The sequence below is a fragment of the Sceloporus occidentalis genome, unplaced genomic scaffold (genome assembly GCF_023333645.1).
Source record: "Sceloporus occidentalis isolate IW3139 unplaced genomic scaffold, rSceOcc1.0.p SCAF_3, whole genome shotgun sequence".
NCBI lineage: Eukaryota > Metazoa > Chordata > Lepidosauria > Squamata > Phrynosomatidae > Sceloporus > Sceloporus occidentalis.
The window spans coordinates 228,140,578-228,158,459 of NW_028316983.1; the positions used below are offsets into that span (position 1 = coordinate 228,140,578).

The 17,882-nt window shown below is 37.8% G+C and overlaps 1 protein-coding gene across 3 annotated transcripts in view; it reads right to left on the minus strand.

Annotated features, from left to right (window-relative positions):
- Positions 1–17,882, minus strand: part of LOC149317584 (CUB and sushi domain-containing protein 3) — a 796,080-nt gene that overhangs the window by 397,560 nt on the left and 380,638 nt on the right. Inside the window, exon 7 of one of the 3 annotated variants that reach the window (XM_089517859.1) lies at positions 7,749–8,057. The exons of the other annotated variants lie outside the window; for them this stretch is intronic. Coding sequence (XP_089373985.1) covers positions 7,749–8,057 — 309 coding nt within the window. The remainder of the gene's footprint in view (positions 1–7,748; positions 8,058–17,882) is intronic. 3 annotated transcript variants of the gene reach the window in all.

The window sequence follows — 17,882 nt, forward strand, 5'->3', positions numbered from 1 at the left end:
CTGCTGAATCTTCTGTGATATTTCATTTTCTATCCCACTGAATTTTTATTGTATTGTATTTTATTTTTTTGATGGAGCTGTTTTGGGCCTCCTGACTTTTTAATTTTATTGGGGGGTTTTCCTGAAAACCACAGCACTCCATGCCTAGCGATACCTCCTCCATGTGAATAAATGGTGCCATATTGGCCACAAAGGGATAAAAGATTGCCTCTGAATGATGGACCTGATCCCCTGCCCCCCTCACCATTCCCTTCTCCTTTTGTTTTGTGTCTTTTAGATTGTAAGCCTGAGGGCAGGGAACTGTCTATTATCCCCTCTGTTGTAAACTGCTCGGATTCCCAGTGATTGGGCGGTATATAAATAAAACCTATTATTATTATTATTATTATTATTATTATTATTATTATTATGTAAATAAATTATGAAATCCATTTGCATAGACAATCCATTCTAACATTGCTGCAGGTTACTTACAGATAAAACAAATCACTAAAAATGCAGCCTTAATTTGCTTTTTAAAGATGATGCTATAGTATTTAGTAGTATGGTGTATAATCTTAATCAAATCAAAATGGACTCTTACTTTACAATTCTTCACATATTAGTTGTATGAACCGGAATTGAGCATTAGTTAATATTTTCAGTGTATTTTTTTAATCACATTCTGAATAGGGTGCAAGTGTCTCCTTAAAAATATCTAAAGGACATCCAATTCTGCACATGCATGATCATGTTCTTGCAGTGGGACTCCCCAGTCCATCCTCCTCACTACAAGAGCCTGTGTATCTTGAATACCTTGTCCAGAGATTTGGAGATCTTAACAAGAGGTCTGGAAAGTGCCATCTGGATTACAGAAGAGAAGGGTTGATGTTGTTTTAATTTGTTGGTTTTAATTATAATGGATTTAATAACTTTTTAAAGGGGGGGGAGTAGATTTTGATATATATTGTATTTTATTTTATTATTGTTAGCTGCCCCGATTGACCTCAAAGGGGCGGGATATAAATAAATTATTATTATTATTAAGGAAATTCCTTAAAATTGAGTGGAGGCAACTGAGTACTTTCAGCAGCCCTTTTCTCTCACTGCAATCTGTTCCCAAAACCAAAGATTTTTATTAGGGTCTTCTGATATTCACAATATAAGTTTGTAGTGGAAGAGGACAGCGGAAGATTCCCCTTGCTAGACCATCCTCACACAACACTATATGATATTCCCTCTCTACCTTTTAGCAATCAATTAAGATATTATTTTTCAGTAACAAAAAGAGTGAATAGTAATTGAAATTAAGTACAACAGTTATATACTAAAAACATTTAAAAAAATATGTGATACAAAAATTGGCAAGAAAAGATAGGTGATTTGCAATAATTCAGTGATGTCCTTCTATGATGCCTTGAGACTACTTGAAACCTAACACAAACATTAAATGAAAAGGCAATGCTAGAAATAATTTTTTCACCATTCCTTCTACTTATTACACCTTCCTTGTAATAAGAGCTAATACAACTGAAAAATCTGTGCCACAGTGAAATAAGTGGTTCTGGCATGGACTTGCAATAAGACCCCTGTACAGTTTCAGAACATCTTCCTGCAACAAACTACCTAGTTAGTAAACATAAACCTTCTCATCAATAATATAAACTTTTTACAATGCATTTCTTCCAAAGGCACAGGACTGATGCAAAGAAATAATCCGGAACTTGTATGTACTTGAGCCTTCATTTTTGTGTATTCAAGATACAATATTTATTAAATATGTGAGTGGTCATACTTCTTTTGACAGAAAACAGGTGAGTACAGTTTGTTGTGCCTTTTCAAGTATATTTGTCTTCTGAGGTTAGGAGGAAAGTGACCAGAAAATAGCCCTTCTGGTCTTTGGAATGACTCTCTAATTCTTATTAGATTCAGATTCCTGGCAGTAGATTGCTCTTCTTTGATTTGTAGTATTTATGCCGTATTGCTAAAAATACACTTTAATGTTTTGTTTTGTTTAGTTTTGCCTTATTTTATTTTTCCTACCAGCTTATGATATCTTAAGGCTTACTTTAAGTTCCTTCATAAAGTTCTAACTTTAAGTTCCTTCACAAAGTATCTTGATGAGGCTGACTATAAATGTACTAATTCAGTAGATCAATAATGATTAAAAGTGGGAATTAAGCATGAATAAAAATGGCCTAGAATTCACATGTTCTGACTTGAAATCGATTATAGCATTTTGTCTTAATTGTAAACATGGCTAGTGGGTAAATTTACCAATTTCAAAAACTAAATTCATCAATATGTAAGAGAACAAGTTAAGCTATGTTATGATGGCAGTATCCATTACACTAATTCATTAGCACTATTTAGATCTGTATGAATACTTCCTACATGCACACATCATGACGTGTTCCCAAAATGACCATTAAATAAGAACACAATCAAATTTAAATAGATTGTATCATTCATGAAGGAGACCAAAGTAAAACAATTCTCAACTTTAGTCAGAGACAATAATGTTGATTAGATTTCACTCTCTCATTCTCTCTTAAAAAACAAACCTCAGAATCCTGGCTATATTACTACTTTGAAAAACCAAATACAAAACCAAAAACAAAACCTGATTAATGTGATAAATGAGCTGGCATGATTGTAGTGTTGGACAAGGACTCAGAGAGATCAGGGTACAAATCTCTACTCAGCCATGGAAACCCAATAGGTAACCTTCAGCACATTAAACTCTCTCAGTCTCAGAAGACGGCAATGGCAAACTCTTCTGAACAAACCTTGCTAAGAAAACATCTACAATAGGTTTGCCTTAGAGTCACCATAATACAGAAACAAGCTGAAGACATATAAGAAATAACAACAACAACCTACTAAATAACTACCAGGTCATTTCATTTCCATGTTTTGTTTCTCTTAGAAAGGGTCCCAAGGTGGCTCCTAAATACAGTGGATCCTTGTTATACGCTGGGGTTTGGTTCCAAGATCCCCCGTGTATAACAAAATCCGTGTATGCTCAAGTCCCATTAAGTATAATGACATAGCAAAATGGTGTCCCTAATAAAAAATGGAACATCAAGGTAAATTTATACTTTTTTGGTACATTTTCAAACCGTGTATGCTTGAATCCATGTATAAAAAAATCCGTGTATAAGAAGGGCCGACTGTAAAATCACTTAAAGATTTTACAATAAAAGTTTCAACACAATTAAAATCAACTAGCTATTTAAAAAAAATGACATGAAAACATACAAAAGTTAAAATGATATATCTAAATCACACACTCTGTGTTAGTTTCTCTGACAAAATTATATATTAAAAGCCTGTTTGAAGAAAAATGCTTTCACCAGCTGGAGAAAGAAAAGTAGGAAGGAGGGCAGCCTAGCTTCTCATGGAAAGGCATTCCAGAGAGTGGGAACAGCCACTGAGAAGGCTCTCGCTTGTGTCCTCACTAAGGGAACCTGTGATGGTGGCCGGAATGAGAAAAACTTTCCATATAGAGCTTAGCACTTTAGCAGGTTCTTATCGGGAGATATGGTTTTTCAGAGAATCTGGACATAAGCTATATAGGGCTTTATAGGGCATGACCAGCAGTTTGAATTGTGCCTGGAAATGAATGGGTAGCCAGTGGAGTAGTTTCAACAAGGGAGCCTCAGGAAGTATAGGGAACTGCATGCTCCCTATAACTGGCCTCATTCAGCATTTTGGCCACCAAAATTTCAATTTGCTGAGATTTCTGGACAGTTTCCAAAGTCAGCCCCACATAGAGTGATTACAATAATCCAAACAGGATGTAATTAAGGCATGCATCACCACAGTCAAATCTGATGTCTCAAGGAATGAGTGCAGCTGGCACAATAGTTTTAGCTGTGCATATGCACTCTTGGCCAGTTCTGAAACCTGGACATCCAGGCTCAGAGTTGAGTCCAGGAGAATACCCAAGGTTCAAGCCTCAGATTTTGAGTGGGAGTGTTGTCAATTGGTCTTTATTTATTTTTCTTGTGGGCCAGAGTATAAAATACTCCTGACCACTTGAGATAGCTCCACTAGATGATACTGTGCAGACATAATGATGGCAGTTAAGTATAATTTCTTCGCTGCCACTATCACCCTGGCATAGACTTTCTAATGAGCTCTAGCCTGTGTTCAGTCAGATTTGCTCCAAACCTTCTACCATCATTGCTCTAGTCTCTGTCCCACTTGGTTCATCATTGCCTGCTCCCTACTGAACCAAGGGGCTCATTTGGCTCCACTTTGTGGGACTCCACAACCCAGACCATTTCACTATACCAGAGATCAGCCAGGGCTTCGACATGACCACCTACCAATTCCAATAGCAAGTACATTTCTATACTGCTTATCAGTGAACTACCACTGCCTAAACTGTTTACAATGTGCAAGCCAATTAGCCCACAACAAGCTGGGTCTCAATTTAGTGACCTACAGAAGGATTGAAGTCTTAGTGGACCCTGGAGCCCTGCCTGGGATTGAAGTCATAAGCTTGTGGCTGTGAATGGCTGCAGTACCAGCATTAACCACTGTGCCATCAGGGCTCCCTGGCAACAGGAAGACAACAGGGAACTCCCCAAGAACCATCAGGAATCCATCTGGATTTATACATCTCCTAGGGCAGACCATCTTCATCGGATAGCCCCCCTGCAGTGGTTATGAGTTCCAGTGAGTTTAAACCCTACCAGGTTTAGTGCATGACAAATGGAACTACAGAAAATGCCACCACACCCAGATCCACCAACATTATGACTGGGCGGGGGGGGGGGGGGGAACCAGGACAAGAGTGTGTCCTGCATAGGTGACACCAGTTATTACTTGGGACAACTCCATGATTGTCATGGTAGACATGGTGTCCTGAACTGTTCCACATTGATGTCGAAATCTCCCTGTACAACAAGCTGAGGGGACTCCAACACCAGCACTGATAACAACTCAGCCAGCTCAGAAAGGGAGAGCAGCAGGGTGGGTGGTACACCAACAGACTGTGGATGGCTCAATACCCATACAATTTTATCAGTGATGACATGATACTATATCTCACATGACCTAACTGGCATTGTGGGCAAATGAAGCCAAAAAAGTGGAGAGAAAGCAGGAAAATAATTCCAAGAGTCTCAGCAATCAGGAGTGTCTACATGCATTTTTTCAGTAATTTGATTTTCTGTTTCAGATACGTCGATTTTTTACAATACAAATAAAAATTCGAGAATAGCAGGCACAGTATCATAATGGTTCATTCTCACAGAGAGATCATTGATACAACTTGCCGAAATTAACAGATCTTATTATCTTTATCAGCTAGAGCATGTGCCATTGAAAAAAGAGATAATCCTCAATTTTATATAGTAATAGATACTGCTAAAAATGAATTCACCATGTGTGAGTGCAGTGCTGGATGGTGGCTTCCATGTCAGTGGGATGATAAATTCACCCCAGGTTTTGATCTAGGCTTAAAGGAGATCTCCAGGGTGCTAATGTTAGTCCTGAATAGGTCCAGCACACAAGATAGCCCCTTTAATATTGGTGAAAATCTGGAATGGAATCAGTACCCTGCTGACATGGGAAACATTAGCTGCCATGTGTCCACATGGCATTGTAAAGTATGAAAGAAGGCTCTGACTCAAGATCCACCAGCCAGCTCTCTAAAATCTGTAAACTAACATTTTTGATTGAAAATATCTGTCTGTCTGTCTGTCTGTCTGTCTGTCTATCTATCTATCTTACCCTTTCCATTCTCAACCCACTGCTAAATAAATTACCATTGCAGTTCTATACATGTATAACCATATGTTTAGATTTTTTAAATCACCCTTTCCTTTCTCAATACATTCTTAAAGATTTTAACAATGCAATTCTGTGTGTTTCTGCTAGAAGTAAGTACATAAGAGGCTAAAGAAGAGATTACAAAAACATGGCACTCCCTGAGCCAAATTTCTGCAGAAGTGTCAGAAAACCAGACTTTAATACTATGTGCAAAAAGAGAGAAAATATACACCCTAAGGTCAGAAATAGACTGAAGAGGTGTGCCACACTTCCTCTGTGACTAGATATGGAGGAACTCAGTCTTGGTGTTCAAAGATGATTCCATAACCATCTCACTCTGAACAGGAGAAAGACTGCTAACAGCATTACAGCTTATTTTTTAAAATGTTCTCAGCTTTATAGATTACTATATTAACCACTCAATGGTGATTTCCCAATTATAGAACATTCACTCCAGGGAGGATAACATGACACTAAATATGACATAATTTCAGTACCATGCACACACACATATTCCTTTAAAAAACCGTAAACCTTAAAAATTGATCTGTTTTCATCTCTGCTAATGATTTTACTTTTGGGTGCTCCATTTCTTTTAATTATTATTGTATTATGACTGTTATAAACCTCAGTATGAAAAAATGTAAAGGACAGGAGTAAAAACACAAATAATAAGCAACAAACTCTACATTAAGTCATTAGCCAAAAAAAAAAAAAAAAAAGAATATCATTAATTACCATCTGTTATCCAGCACCTCAAGGGTTTCTAATATTACATTACAGAACTATTCCTACTAAAAACCTAGTCTTCATCAGGGTGAAATCAATTTGATTCAGTTAAAACTTAAGTATTTTCTCTGTTGTTGTTTTAAAATAACATGTCTTACATTTTAAGAAAATGAATTTGAAGATAAAACTATTTCTCTGTTGTTGTTTTAAAATAACATGTCTTACATTTTAAGAAAATGAATTTGAAGATAAAACTATCTGCTATAATACAGTCTGCCCTCACAGTATGTGGCTTTAAGCTTACATGGATGGCGAGCAGTGAGGGACAAAATGGTCAAATTAATGGGACTCCAGTATACATGAAATTTACCTTACATGGGGGGGGGGGGCAGAACGGACCCCCAACATATGGCAAGGGCAGACAATATATTTAATCTATCAGTTCCCAAAATAGTATCTGGAATAATATAATATTTGGAATGGTATTTTGTTCTTTGTTTTTCACTTCCTCTTTAAGAAGCTGGCCAACTTTAAAGGTTAAAACAGTCATATATAATTAAATAAAATAATATGGTGAACATTGCCATAAAACTGAATTTTACAGTTTACCATCATTCTTACAAAATTATGAAACAATTTAAAATATATTTAAATCAATTAGATTTATATTCTTTGCAATTTTAAATCTTTGTTGAAAGGGGTCAGTTCTCCTAATATGGCTGCCATATGGAGACAGGAAGGCCAATTTGTGTTGGATTCTTACCTATACAATAAGCTAGGGGCATTTGTGATTTGTGTGTGGTACTTTGCAGATACTAATGGTGATGGCTTAAAGGCAATCAAAAAAGGGTTAGACTAATTTCCATGGCAAACTAATAAAGAAGAAAACTGTGAGAAACTAGTGTCACACAAATGGGAGCAGTTTCAGTTAGACTCAATATGGAATCCATGAATGAAGTTTAACAGTGCTATATTTGTATAAACTGGAAATCTACTTGACTTATTTATGTAAGCAAGAAGAGGCCACACTGGAGTGATACTATACAAACTTCCACTAATATTCAATTATTTTTAATAGTGAACCCTATCATTCCCTTCATTTTCCAGATCCTGTTAGCTGAATTCATCATTTTCCATTTTCCTTCCTTATTCAGCCCTTTCCTACACTTTGAGGGAATGAGGAAAAAAAGAAAGACTGTAGATGACACATCTATGGCTGTAGACTAAATGGGCACAAGTAAAATAATTTCCAATACCTCTAACAACTGCAAGCTCTTTAGTTCTTTCTATCTGCTCAGCATTTCTTGGCCGTCTTCTTGAACTTTGGGTATTTGCTGATTGAAGGGAGAGCGATTCCTTTGAAGTGGTGCATTCCAGATCTGATTTTCTGAGATTCACAGCTTGCACTCGCTGTTCTTCGGAAACTCTATGGCTGGTGACAGTAGTAACACTGGATACAGTAACATCAGCAGATGTGCTAGCAACAGAAATATCACCAGCAGTAGCCGCATTATCCTCCTCTAACTCACCAGTGGAGGCAGTTTGGGTCAAAGTGGAAGAAGAACCTGTAGGACACACAGTAGCACTGGATGCTAACTTTTTTCTTTGGTATTGTGTTTGTTTGTTTTTTTCTGATCAATTTCATCAGATAAAATTCCCTCTGTCCACACATTAAAGATAAATTACTTGGCAAGAGGCAACTAAATAGTTGATTAACGTGAAATATCTGTAACCATACCACTCACAAAGCATAGTTCATTGAAAATGTGACCAAAAAGAAAAAAGGAAAAAAGGAAGATGAATATAACACAGTATTGATTAATGGCACCAGAAGTCAGGAACAGTTGTGTTTTTTTACCACTCACTGCAAAGTTAACCTAATAGTGACTTTACACAAAGTCTGTAAGGTACCTATAGGTAAATCAAAATGCCTGAAATTTCTTATAATTAATGGACAGTAGATTACAGAATTGTTTTTCTTTACTGGCTGGAAACATGATACAGTGGGTCATTGGTATCTGCTGGGGTGTGGTTCCAGGACTCCTATGGATACCAAAATCCATGGATGCTCAAGTCCCATTGTATACAATGGTGCAGTCAGATAGAGTCCCTTACATAAAATGGCAAAATCAAAGTTTGCTTTTAGTTTTAGTTTTTGTTTTTAAATATTTTCAAGCTGTATATGGTTGAATACATGGATGCAAAATCCATGGATACAGAGGGCTGGGCATATATATTTATTATTTATTTTAAAAATAGTGCAAATTTATTTGTATCTGTTTCAAAGTTATATATTTAATATCTGCATAACGAGGACAGCTTTGTACATGAAACCTCAATACAGGACTAAGCATTCTCTCCCAACTCATGGTGTCATGCATAGGCAGTTCATAACAGCAATAATGACATCTCCAACTTCTGCTTAGCCACATACATGAAGTGCAAAAACTTCCAAAGGCTATGGCAGAGGAGGAGAAATAAAAGTATTTTTGGGGAGCCCTTCATGTTCAGGGTATTAACAGTATCCCATTTCATGGAGAAACTTTGTTTTACACTTTTGGACAAAGGGGGAGAAATCAAGACTGATCAGCATTTAAAACAAACAAACAAAAATCTTTCCTCTTTTGTAAGTCCATCTGATATCCAGAATGTATGTGCATTGTGTGCTACATAATCCTCATTCTTCTTTCAAATTGTTTCTCAAAAAATATAAATGCATTTTGGGGGAGGAGAATAAAATTTTCAAAAACATATAGCCAGTGAATGGATTTGACCTTACTTTTTGCAATACCTGTTTCGGTTTGCAGTGTAAACACAAACCAAATGCAATATTCTGGGACATTTTTTTCTAATATGGATCTGTGGGCAGGAAACTACAGTACAAACTAATGTATTGTGTTATCACCGTTAAAGGTGATTCTTTATCTTAACAGGATTAAGGATCTTTGTGGCATGTGTTTGAAAAATGTAACACAGTGGAAAACAATGAAGATCTGCCTTCTGTATATAAGTGTTGTAACCTGGTATCTCTCCCTACATTACACACCATCCTATTCAGAACCTTATCCAACCTTCTGCATAAAATGAGAGTGTGTGTGGAAAGACCTGCCTTTAGGAGGAGCTCAGAGAGAAACTACTGCTGAACACAAATATCTGTCAAACAACTCAAGATTGAGAAAATCTAAACTTCTAGAAACCTTTGAGAACATGATTTTTAAAATCATCATTATTATTTATCATTTTAATATTATTTTATTGATTTTCCACTACATATAATTGGTCTCCCAATGTGGAAATTAAAACAAATGGGGAAGCCTTGAAAATTGAAAAATGAATCTCTACATAAGGCTATTGTTAAAGTAGCCAGAATCAAGTTACTGTAAAAAATCTGTATAAGACTGAGTAATGCAGAGCAGAATCTAATATTTCTCAAACAGAAGTCTGTTTCTACAGTGGGGCTTACTTCATCTCATCCCATACTTCCCAGAAAATGTTCTACAGGGCCCCCAGGCTTCTGGAGAAAATGCTGACAGGTAAGGGGCAGTAAATCCGGATAGAAATTGTATGTTCTGTTTTACTAACAGACGTGAAAGTGTTTAATTAGATTCCACCCACAGTAGATAATGGTAAATTAAACACTAGATGATGGATAATTAAATACTGGATGAAGTCAAGATAAAGAAAGAATGGTATGGTTTTTTGGGGGGGAGGAATCACCTTGGGTTAGAAGAAACTGAGGTCATGGATTCACCTTAATAGAACATCTACTGTGTTTTAAGCATCTCATGCAGGCTCTAGCATCTGTTTTATTCATGAAGGAACAATTGGCCAGAAGACTAAATATTTTAACTCACCCCGAACAAAGTCAAAGTGCATTATAATTAATCACACAACATGCTGACTAAAATGCTATAAGAAGACTTCAAATGTTAATAATGAACTGTGGAAACATTGATTTAACAACTGCTCCATACTGCAATATTTCTAAACTTCAAAACTTTGCCCTGACCTAGGGAAACAGAAACCAGCTGCTTGTACAAGGATTGATTCTCATGACCTTGGTGGCAAAACCCTGTATTATAGACATATTTCACAATACAATATCTCCATAGTGAAAGTAATGTAGATTTCTATTAAAATACCATAAAATGTAATTAAAGCTATTGACACTTATAATAGTAGTTCTTAACCTTTGGCTCTCTAGATGTTCAAAATGTTGGCTTCCACATGGCTAGGTCCTATGGGAACTGAAGGCCAAAAATACAGAACCATTGATTTAAATATTTTTTCCCTACCAAGGAAATATTCTTGAATGGGCAGTGATATCTCAATGTTTATTACATCATACATTCAGATAAATGGTAATTAAAATATTACACTGTACTAAATATAAATATGGATTTGACAACTGTGGGCCTGCAACTACTTTGAAGATCTAAATATACCAGAGCTTGAAAAGTTACTTTTAAAAAGGATTTTGTTATGTGAGGTGTTGCACAAAGAAACCCAAAGTACTTTGCCACCCTGTAGACTTCATTATGCTTCTCTTAGAGGTCAAGCAGATGGCCAGGAAGGAGTGGCCTCTGACCACTCAGGCTACAATTGGGCCATTATTGGGCCAGGAACACAGAGACTGCATGGTCCACTCCCAAAGTAGGCCGCCTGTCATCCCAAACCATACTGCCCAAGAGCTTGATTCTCCTGGCTCCTTTTAAATCTGGTCCTTTGAACTGGAGGGTAGTGCCAGAGCAGCTTTCGGCTGCTTTGGGGGTGTGCATCATATCTCCTTTGCAATACGAAATGGCTGGAAGCCACTTTATTTAGCCTATGTGTTTCAGGCCTTACTTAGCTTGACAACAAACCCTAATAGGACAATGACAGAATGATATAGAACGTGAAAAATTCTACTAAATATGCTCTTAAATGTTGTTAAAATGAATAGAAAAAAGTTACTAATTACACCCCCTAAAATGATGTTGCTGATTGTTACACTTGATACCCCCTAGTGTTTGGTTCAAGGACTCATGGATACCAACATCGGTGGATGTTCAAGTTTCATTATACAGTGTGCCCTTGTTTTACACAGGGGATCTGTTCTGGACCCCCCCCCCCCCGTGTAAAACAAAAAATGTGTATGCTTGAGCCCTATTGCAAGTAATGGGGCTTGTGCTCTTGGCAGTGTGTGGTGGTGCCGGCGCACATGCACCATGGGCATGCACACCATTATTTCTTCCAGCATGCAGCGCTACAAGAAGCAGCGTATAATGCACCCGCGTATGACGCAGGCGCACTGTATACAGTGGCATACTAAAATGGTACTTATATAAAATGGCAAAATCAAGGTTTGCTTTTTTGAAATTGTTATATAATACTTTCAAGCTTTTGGTGGTTGAATCTGTGCATCTGTGGACTTATATAATGCCATCTTGCCACAAGCAATAGATTTTAATCTGAAATTTCATCATTTTTGGCAACTTTCTTAGAATCTTTAGCAAAGAAGTAAAATTACAGTATCAAGGACCATGTTATTATTTTGCTAGAGCTGTATTTTTCCCCTCATTCAGAATAACAAGATCTTTAGGATATTTTACAATAATCTATGAAATTATAAATGGCAAAGAATGCAGTCATATAAATAATCAAATATTGCTGTTGGTAATAATCAAATATCTGTCTTTGATGAAATGTGAAATAAAATTCATGTTCTGGTAATATCAACATGAGGGAAAGAAAAGTGAGTGGAAGAACTTTTTAAAAATAAACTGATGTAAACAGAAATCCACTCTATTCATGTTTACACAGTCAAAAATAGAACCTGAATTGTCGTATGGAGCCAAATGACATAGTACACAAGTACATAACATAACTGATGATCATAATTTACATCTAAAAATCTTTGCAAAACCCTAACCCAGTGCATGCAGACATTTGTTTCCTGAGTCATGATCCATCAGCAAAATTAAAAACAATTTTTTATTAACAAAAATGCTTCTAATTTAAAGATATGGGAGGAGAAAACTCAAGATATATATTGTTAAGACTTTGAGTTACCACGGATATATGTGGAATACAAAAAGGCATTCATCTCGGGTATGGATGCTGGCTGACACCAGTTGATAGATTGTGCCTCCCACTAAACTATCTGGCCAATGCAAGATGGAACAACATTTGAGAATGGCACAACTTTTGCCTCTCCTTGAACACTTTTTCTAGTTAGTAGTTCCCATTGACTAAAACTGAACAAAGTTAATGGGCTGAAACCACAAAATATGTGACTCAAATATCTAAGGCAGACTTTGACTGTTTTCTTATCATATTACATCCACTTTATCATGGCCATACTACTTGCATAACTCTTTATCTAAAAGGATGTCAAGCCTTGAAAAAACAAAAATGGAAAAGAACTTTGATGTATTCTTGGGGTACCACATCCCCCTCACATGTCTGTTATTGCACAGCTTTTGACTATTAACTATCAGTACCATATATAACTAAAACTTTGCATTTTTGTACACTATTATTTGCCTTGCTCTTGTTAAAATCTGTACATAAATTTGAGCAAGCATAAATAAATAATTTTTACAGAAGGCTGACTTCATTTTTTAAAAGTAAAAATGGGCAATCACAGGTGCGTTACAGATGGCCCAGAAGGGGCAGTCTCGCGCTGCCGCCGGTTGCAGCGTTCGGGAACCGCAGCAGCCAAACGGCACGGTTCCCGGACGCTGCAAAGAAGGAGAGCGATTTTTGTGCTCCTTCCTGCAGCCCGGAAGAGATGCCACAAGTGCCAAAGCGCGCACTCGCGGCGTCACTTCTGCTGCGTGACGTGTGGACACAGAGCGTCTGCTATGTCAAAATGGCGGCGGCCATGTGGAACAGCCGCTGCCATTTTGACGTAGTCATTACGCGCAAGGGGCAAGGCACATCAGGAAGTGTCGCCCCTCATGCGTAATGACGGCGCCTCATGGGACCGTCTGTAACACGCCTTAGTCACTACTCCCACTGAGGTTTATATTGATATACTAATGATATTTTTCTAAGGCAAAATAATTGCCTTGTTTTGTCCTTCTTCTGAGAGTAACCTTTTCCTTTTGTCTCTTCTGACAGAGTCCATGTCCCTATTTTGCTACATGCAAATTTAATATTTTTAAATCTTTGCCTTCCCACATGTTGCCATGTCCAGCCAGGCTGAGGATGAGGATGATGAGGTGGCTGAGTCAGAGCCTCAACTTGGACCTGTGCTAGAAGTTGAGCCTGAGCCTGGCCCTAGTTTGCCCCTGCCAGCTTCCAAGGAGGCTCAGCAGCCAAGTCTCCTAGCAACAGAGCATGGATGGAGAAGACGAGACAGCAGCAACTACAGTACCTACGTTCAACAAGCAACAAGCAGAAAGGGAGGGCCTCTGGTGTTCAAGGAGGCTTTATCAAAACCGCCGAGATAGGCAGGCGCAGCTGGGTTCCTACAGCTTGGAAATTTAAACAGGTGCAGAATGCCTGCCTCAGTGTCAGAGATTATCTGAGCTTCCTTGCAAAAGCATGCTTGATCCTGACATCCCTTGTTTCCTGTCTGGAAACCCTGCTCCTCGGATTGCTGGTTGCCTTATCTCCCTGGACTTCTTGACCTTGGATTTTCCTACACATCTTGTCACTCTCTGGAACCCTAGACTTCAGATCTCTGACAATTCTCTTGGTTTGTACTCTTTGACTTGCTTGCTTTGCTGGACTGCATTAAGTTTTGGACATTGTTTAGAGCTGTGTGTTATCAGCCTTCTTGGACGATTTCCCAGGACACGTTTCATATGTGTTCACAATAAAAATTCTCCTAACCCACTTCTACTTCTACAGAGACACACATATTATTATTGCTGAGTCACCCAGGTTGATATTTCCTAGCTTTATATACTGCTTAACCTCTCAGCAGCACTCTCAAGGAAGACATCCATCTTATTTGTGTGGAATTTCAAATATTGGTTGCAATCTTGTATGGCTCAGCATAGCCTAATATTCTGTGTCTAATGGAGAGTGAGAAGGACTGGAGAAACATCTGGCTATGTACTCAGAGGGGTGAAACAGGAAGGCTAAATAAAATGGTTTCAAGCTGCTTTGAAGGTGGGGCATTTAGATGATGCATGACCCAGACTGAAGCTGCACTCTGGGGCTAAAAATCAGAGCAAAAAGAAGCTGGGGCAGTCTGGCTCAGGGTGAAAAATGGGCATCTTTGCTGTACTGGCAGAACATCACATGTGTGACTGTGTGGCTGATCAAAAGGGAGGCATCCAATGGCATCTGGGCAGATGGAGAAGTACTTGGAGGTTGCAAGTGCTGCAATTCTGCAATGGTGTGCATATATGGTGGGCAGGCAACAAAGAAAGTTATCCACTGGCTCGGCTTAATGCCGCACCATGCAGTTGGCCCATGCTTATTCAGCGCATCTTTGGAGCAGTCTGTGCAGGCAGCAGGGTTTTGACCTGGTTTGGGAAACAGCATGATTGAGCCACATTTTCCTGCCCATTTGTTCTGCCCCATAGTTAGATGCATACTGATTACATCAATACTGGGATCTGCTGAGAGTCTCTTGAAGTCTCAGCACTGCTGTGATTATTTTGCATATTGCTATGAAGCCATAGTGACCCAAATAATCCTCCCGACATCCCAGGAGGATTGGAATGGCCATTCAGAAGTCTTCTTAAATTCAATGGTCATTTCTACTTACACAAGGGTAACTCTACAAACACTTTCTTGCACACACATTCCTTTAAACCCAGCATTCCTTATGTCTGAATGAGTATGGCTAGTCTTGGTACAAAATATCTTTGGTTGTATCAAAGGCTACTTGATAGACAACTGTTTTATTCACACATTTTAGGAAGTGCTAGGTTAATGTCCCTTCCTTCTCTGATGAAAAACATATTTTACAATGTAATTGTGTAAGAGTTAAGTTACAATTATGGCACTCTGCTTATTCTTATGATAACACAACTTCATTTTGGTTTTTTGACCCATATTATTCATCAAGTATTCTTGCCAATGTCATTAAATTTTACATTTGCAAGATTCAGAAAACAAAGTTTGGAATACTGTAATACTTTCTTCCACTGTAATGCAACCATAATGAACACAGAGAAGAATGTCTACTTCCCACCAATGGGCCACCCACACACCTTTCTCTTGCTGCAAAAGGTGTGAAGCACAACATGAGATAGGTAACTCTTTCCTTCCTTCTTTTAGGGATGGAATGCAGATTGACACTATAGCTATGGTCCTGATGATAAGGACCCTGTGATGAAAGAACCTATAAACCTGTTGTATCTACCACTGCTACAGTCAGAGTCACTACAGCCAGGAAAAGAGTGATGGAGAAAGTTTGCTGCTACCACTATTGCAACAGAAACCTCTATGTAAAGAAGTTTGCAAGGATGGGAGTATGATAATTGTTCAAGTGTAGGTTCTGGCTAAGTGTGAAGTTAGTGAAAGAATCCCATTGCACTTCTAATAATGCCATCCGAAGAAAAGTAAGTTCTGTAAAAGCGTAGAATTTGGCTTTAAAAATCAGCTATTTTATGACATTTTATGCTCAGACCAGCCTTGTTATCTGCCCTGTGTAAATGTTATAATATTAGTTTCCCTTATTTCTCAGGTTTACTTAAAACTCTTGAGCTGCAAAGAAGACAAAGAGGAAGAAAATGGAAAACAAATGAAAAACAAAACAAAATAGTAAGTATTTCAGTCAATGATTAACTGCAAGATATTCTTATGAGACAATATGGAACATATCAATTAAATAGCATTTTAAATCTAAGGTTGCTTTGTTATCTTTAACTAAACATCCATTTCATTTCATTTTGTATGTTTGAAAATAAGAGCAGCACTGTTTGTAAATTTGTTTAGCTCATCATTACATGTATGGCTTACAGTATTTTGGGTACAAATGACCCAATCTAGGCTGTTACTATATACACAGTAAAACAAAGGCAGCACAACTTAATCCTGTAGAGCAATTTCCTGCTACAGAAAAAAAAATGCCCTGGTGGAACAGTGGTTAAATGCCAGTACTGCAGCCATTCATTCACAAGCCACAAAGTTGTGAGTTCAATCCCACACAACTCAGTCTTGCATCCTTCCCAGATCACTAAAATCAGTACAGCTTGTTGGGGGCAATAAGCTGTCAGTTGTAAACCACTTAGAGACTGCTTAGTGCAGAATGAAGCAGTACAGAATGAAACTGTTATTGCTACAGTTAATGTACATTTCATATTCCCATATGAGTTTTGCAGTTCTAAACTGTGATACATTGGCACAATTATTTAAAATTATTTTCAGGAATTAACTCTTCATGGTTGTTGTTGTTGTTTTGCCACATGTTCAAGCAAGCACAAAACTCAGACATTAAAATGACTTCATACTCAATTATTTTATCTTGATTAAACTGAAAAAGCAACTGTATGATCAATTTTCTTTTACCGTTGGTGAATCCTTAACAAATTTTATAAAATAAAACCATATAGTTATAAAACACTATTAGAGCTGATGGCTGCTCATTTACTCACAATATTGTTTCTAAAGCGACTACTTTCATAACCACTTGTCTAGTCTGAAGGAGTTCTATAGCCATCAAGATCTACACCAAAATCACTGCTTTTGGTAGCATAGACTGCAGGAAGAGACACAGAGCTGAAAGTAAGTATCTGCAAGTCTATAAACTCTGCATCTGCAAATATTATCCCTTTACCATCTCCATATCGTATGCTCAATTCCTTGTATGTCTGACTGTTTTGTGATCAAGATCTATCCCTATCTTTTCTTTCTTTCACTGAAATATATGCTTGCTTGCATGCATATTTTAAATTGCACTCAAAACTCAAATGCATTTGCTGCATGGACTACAACATGGTTTAAAGAAATATATTTTGGCATATCTGAAAATTGCATTTTTCCATGTGCAATTTTAAAACATTTTTTAAAACCTCAGCACAAGGATTCTGGAGCACAACATGTATTCCTCTCACTCAGAAAGTTCAGAATATGCAGCCTTATCAAGCATGTCTGTCTGACCTAGGATTGAAACTTGTAGAAGAGCATAGTTCATATACCTTTATACTGTATATTTATAAAGGTAAAGATATTCTCCTTTGACAAGGTTGTCAAGTTGTGTCTGACTATAGGGGGTGGTGCTCATCTCTGTTACTAAGCCAAAGAGCCAATGTTGTCAAAGATTATTCTGTGGGTCATGTGGACAGCACGACTGCAGAGAACACTGTTTAACTTCCCACAGAAGTGGTACCTATGTATCTACTTGCATTTGCATGCTTTCGAACTGCTAGGTTAGCAGAAGCTGGGAGCTCGTTCCATCACATGGCACTTGAGCCTTGAATTGCTGACCTGCCATTCTTGCAGGT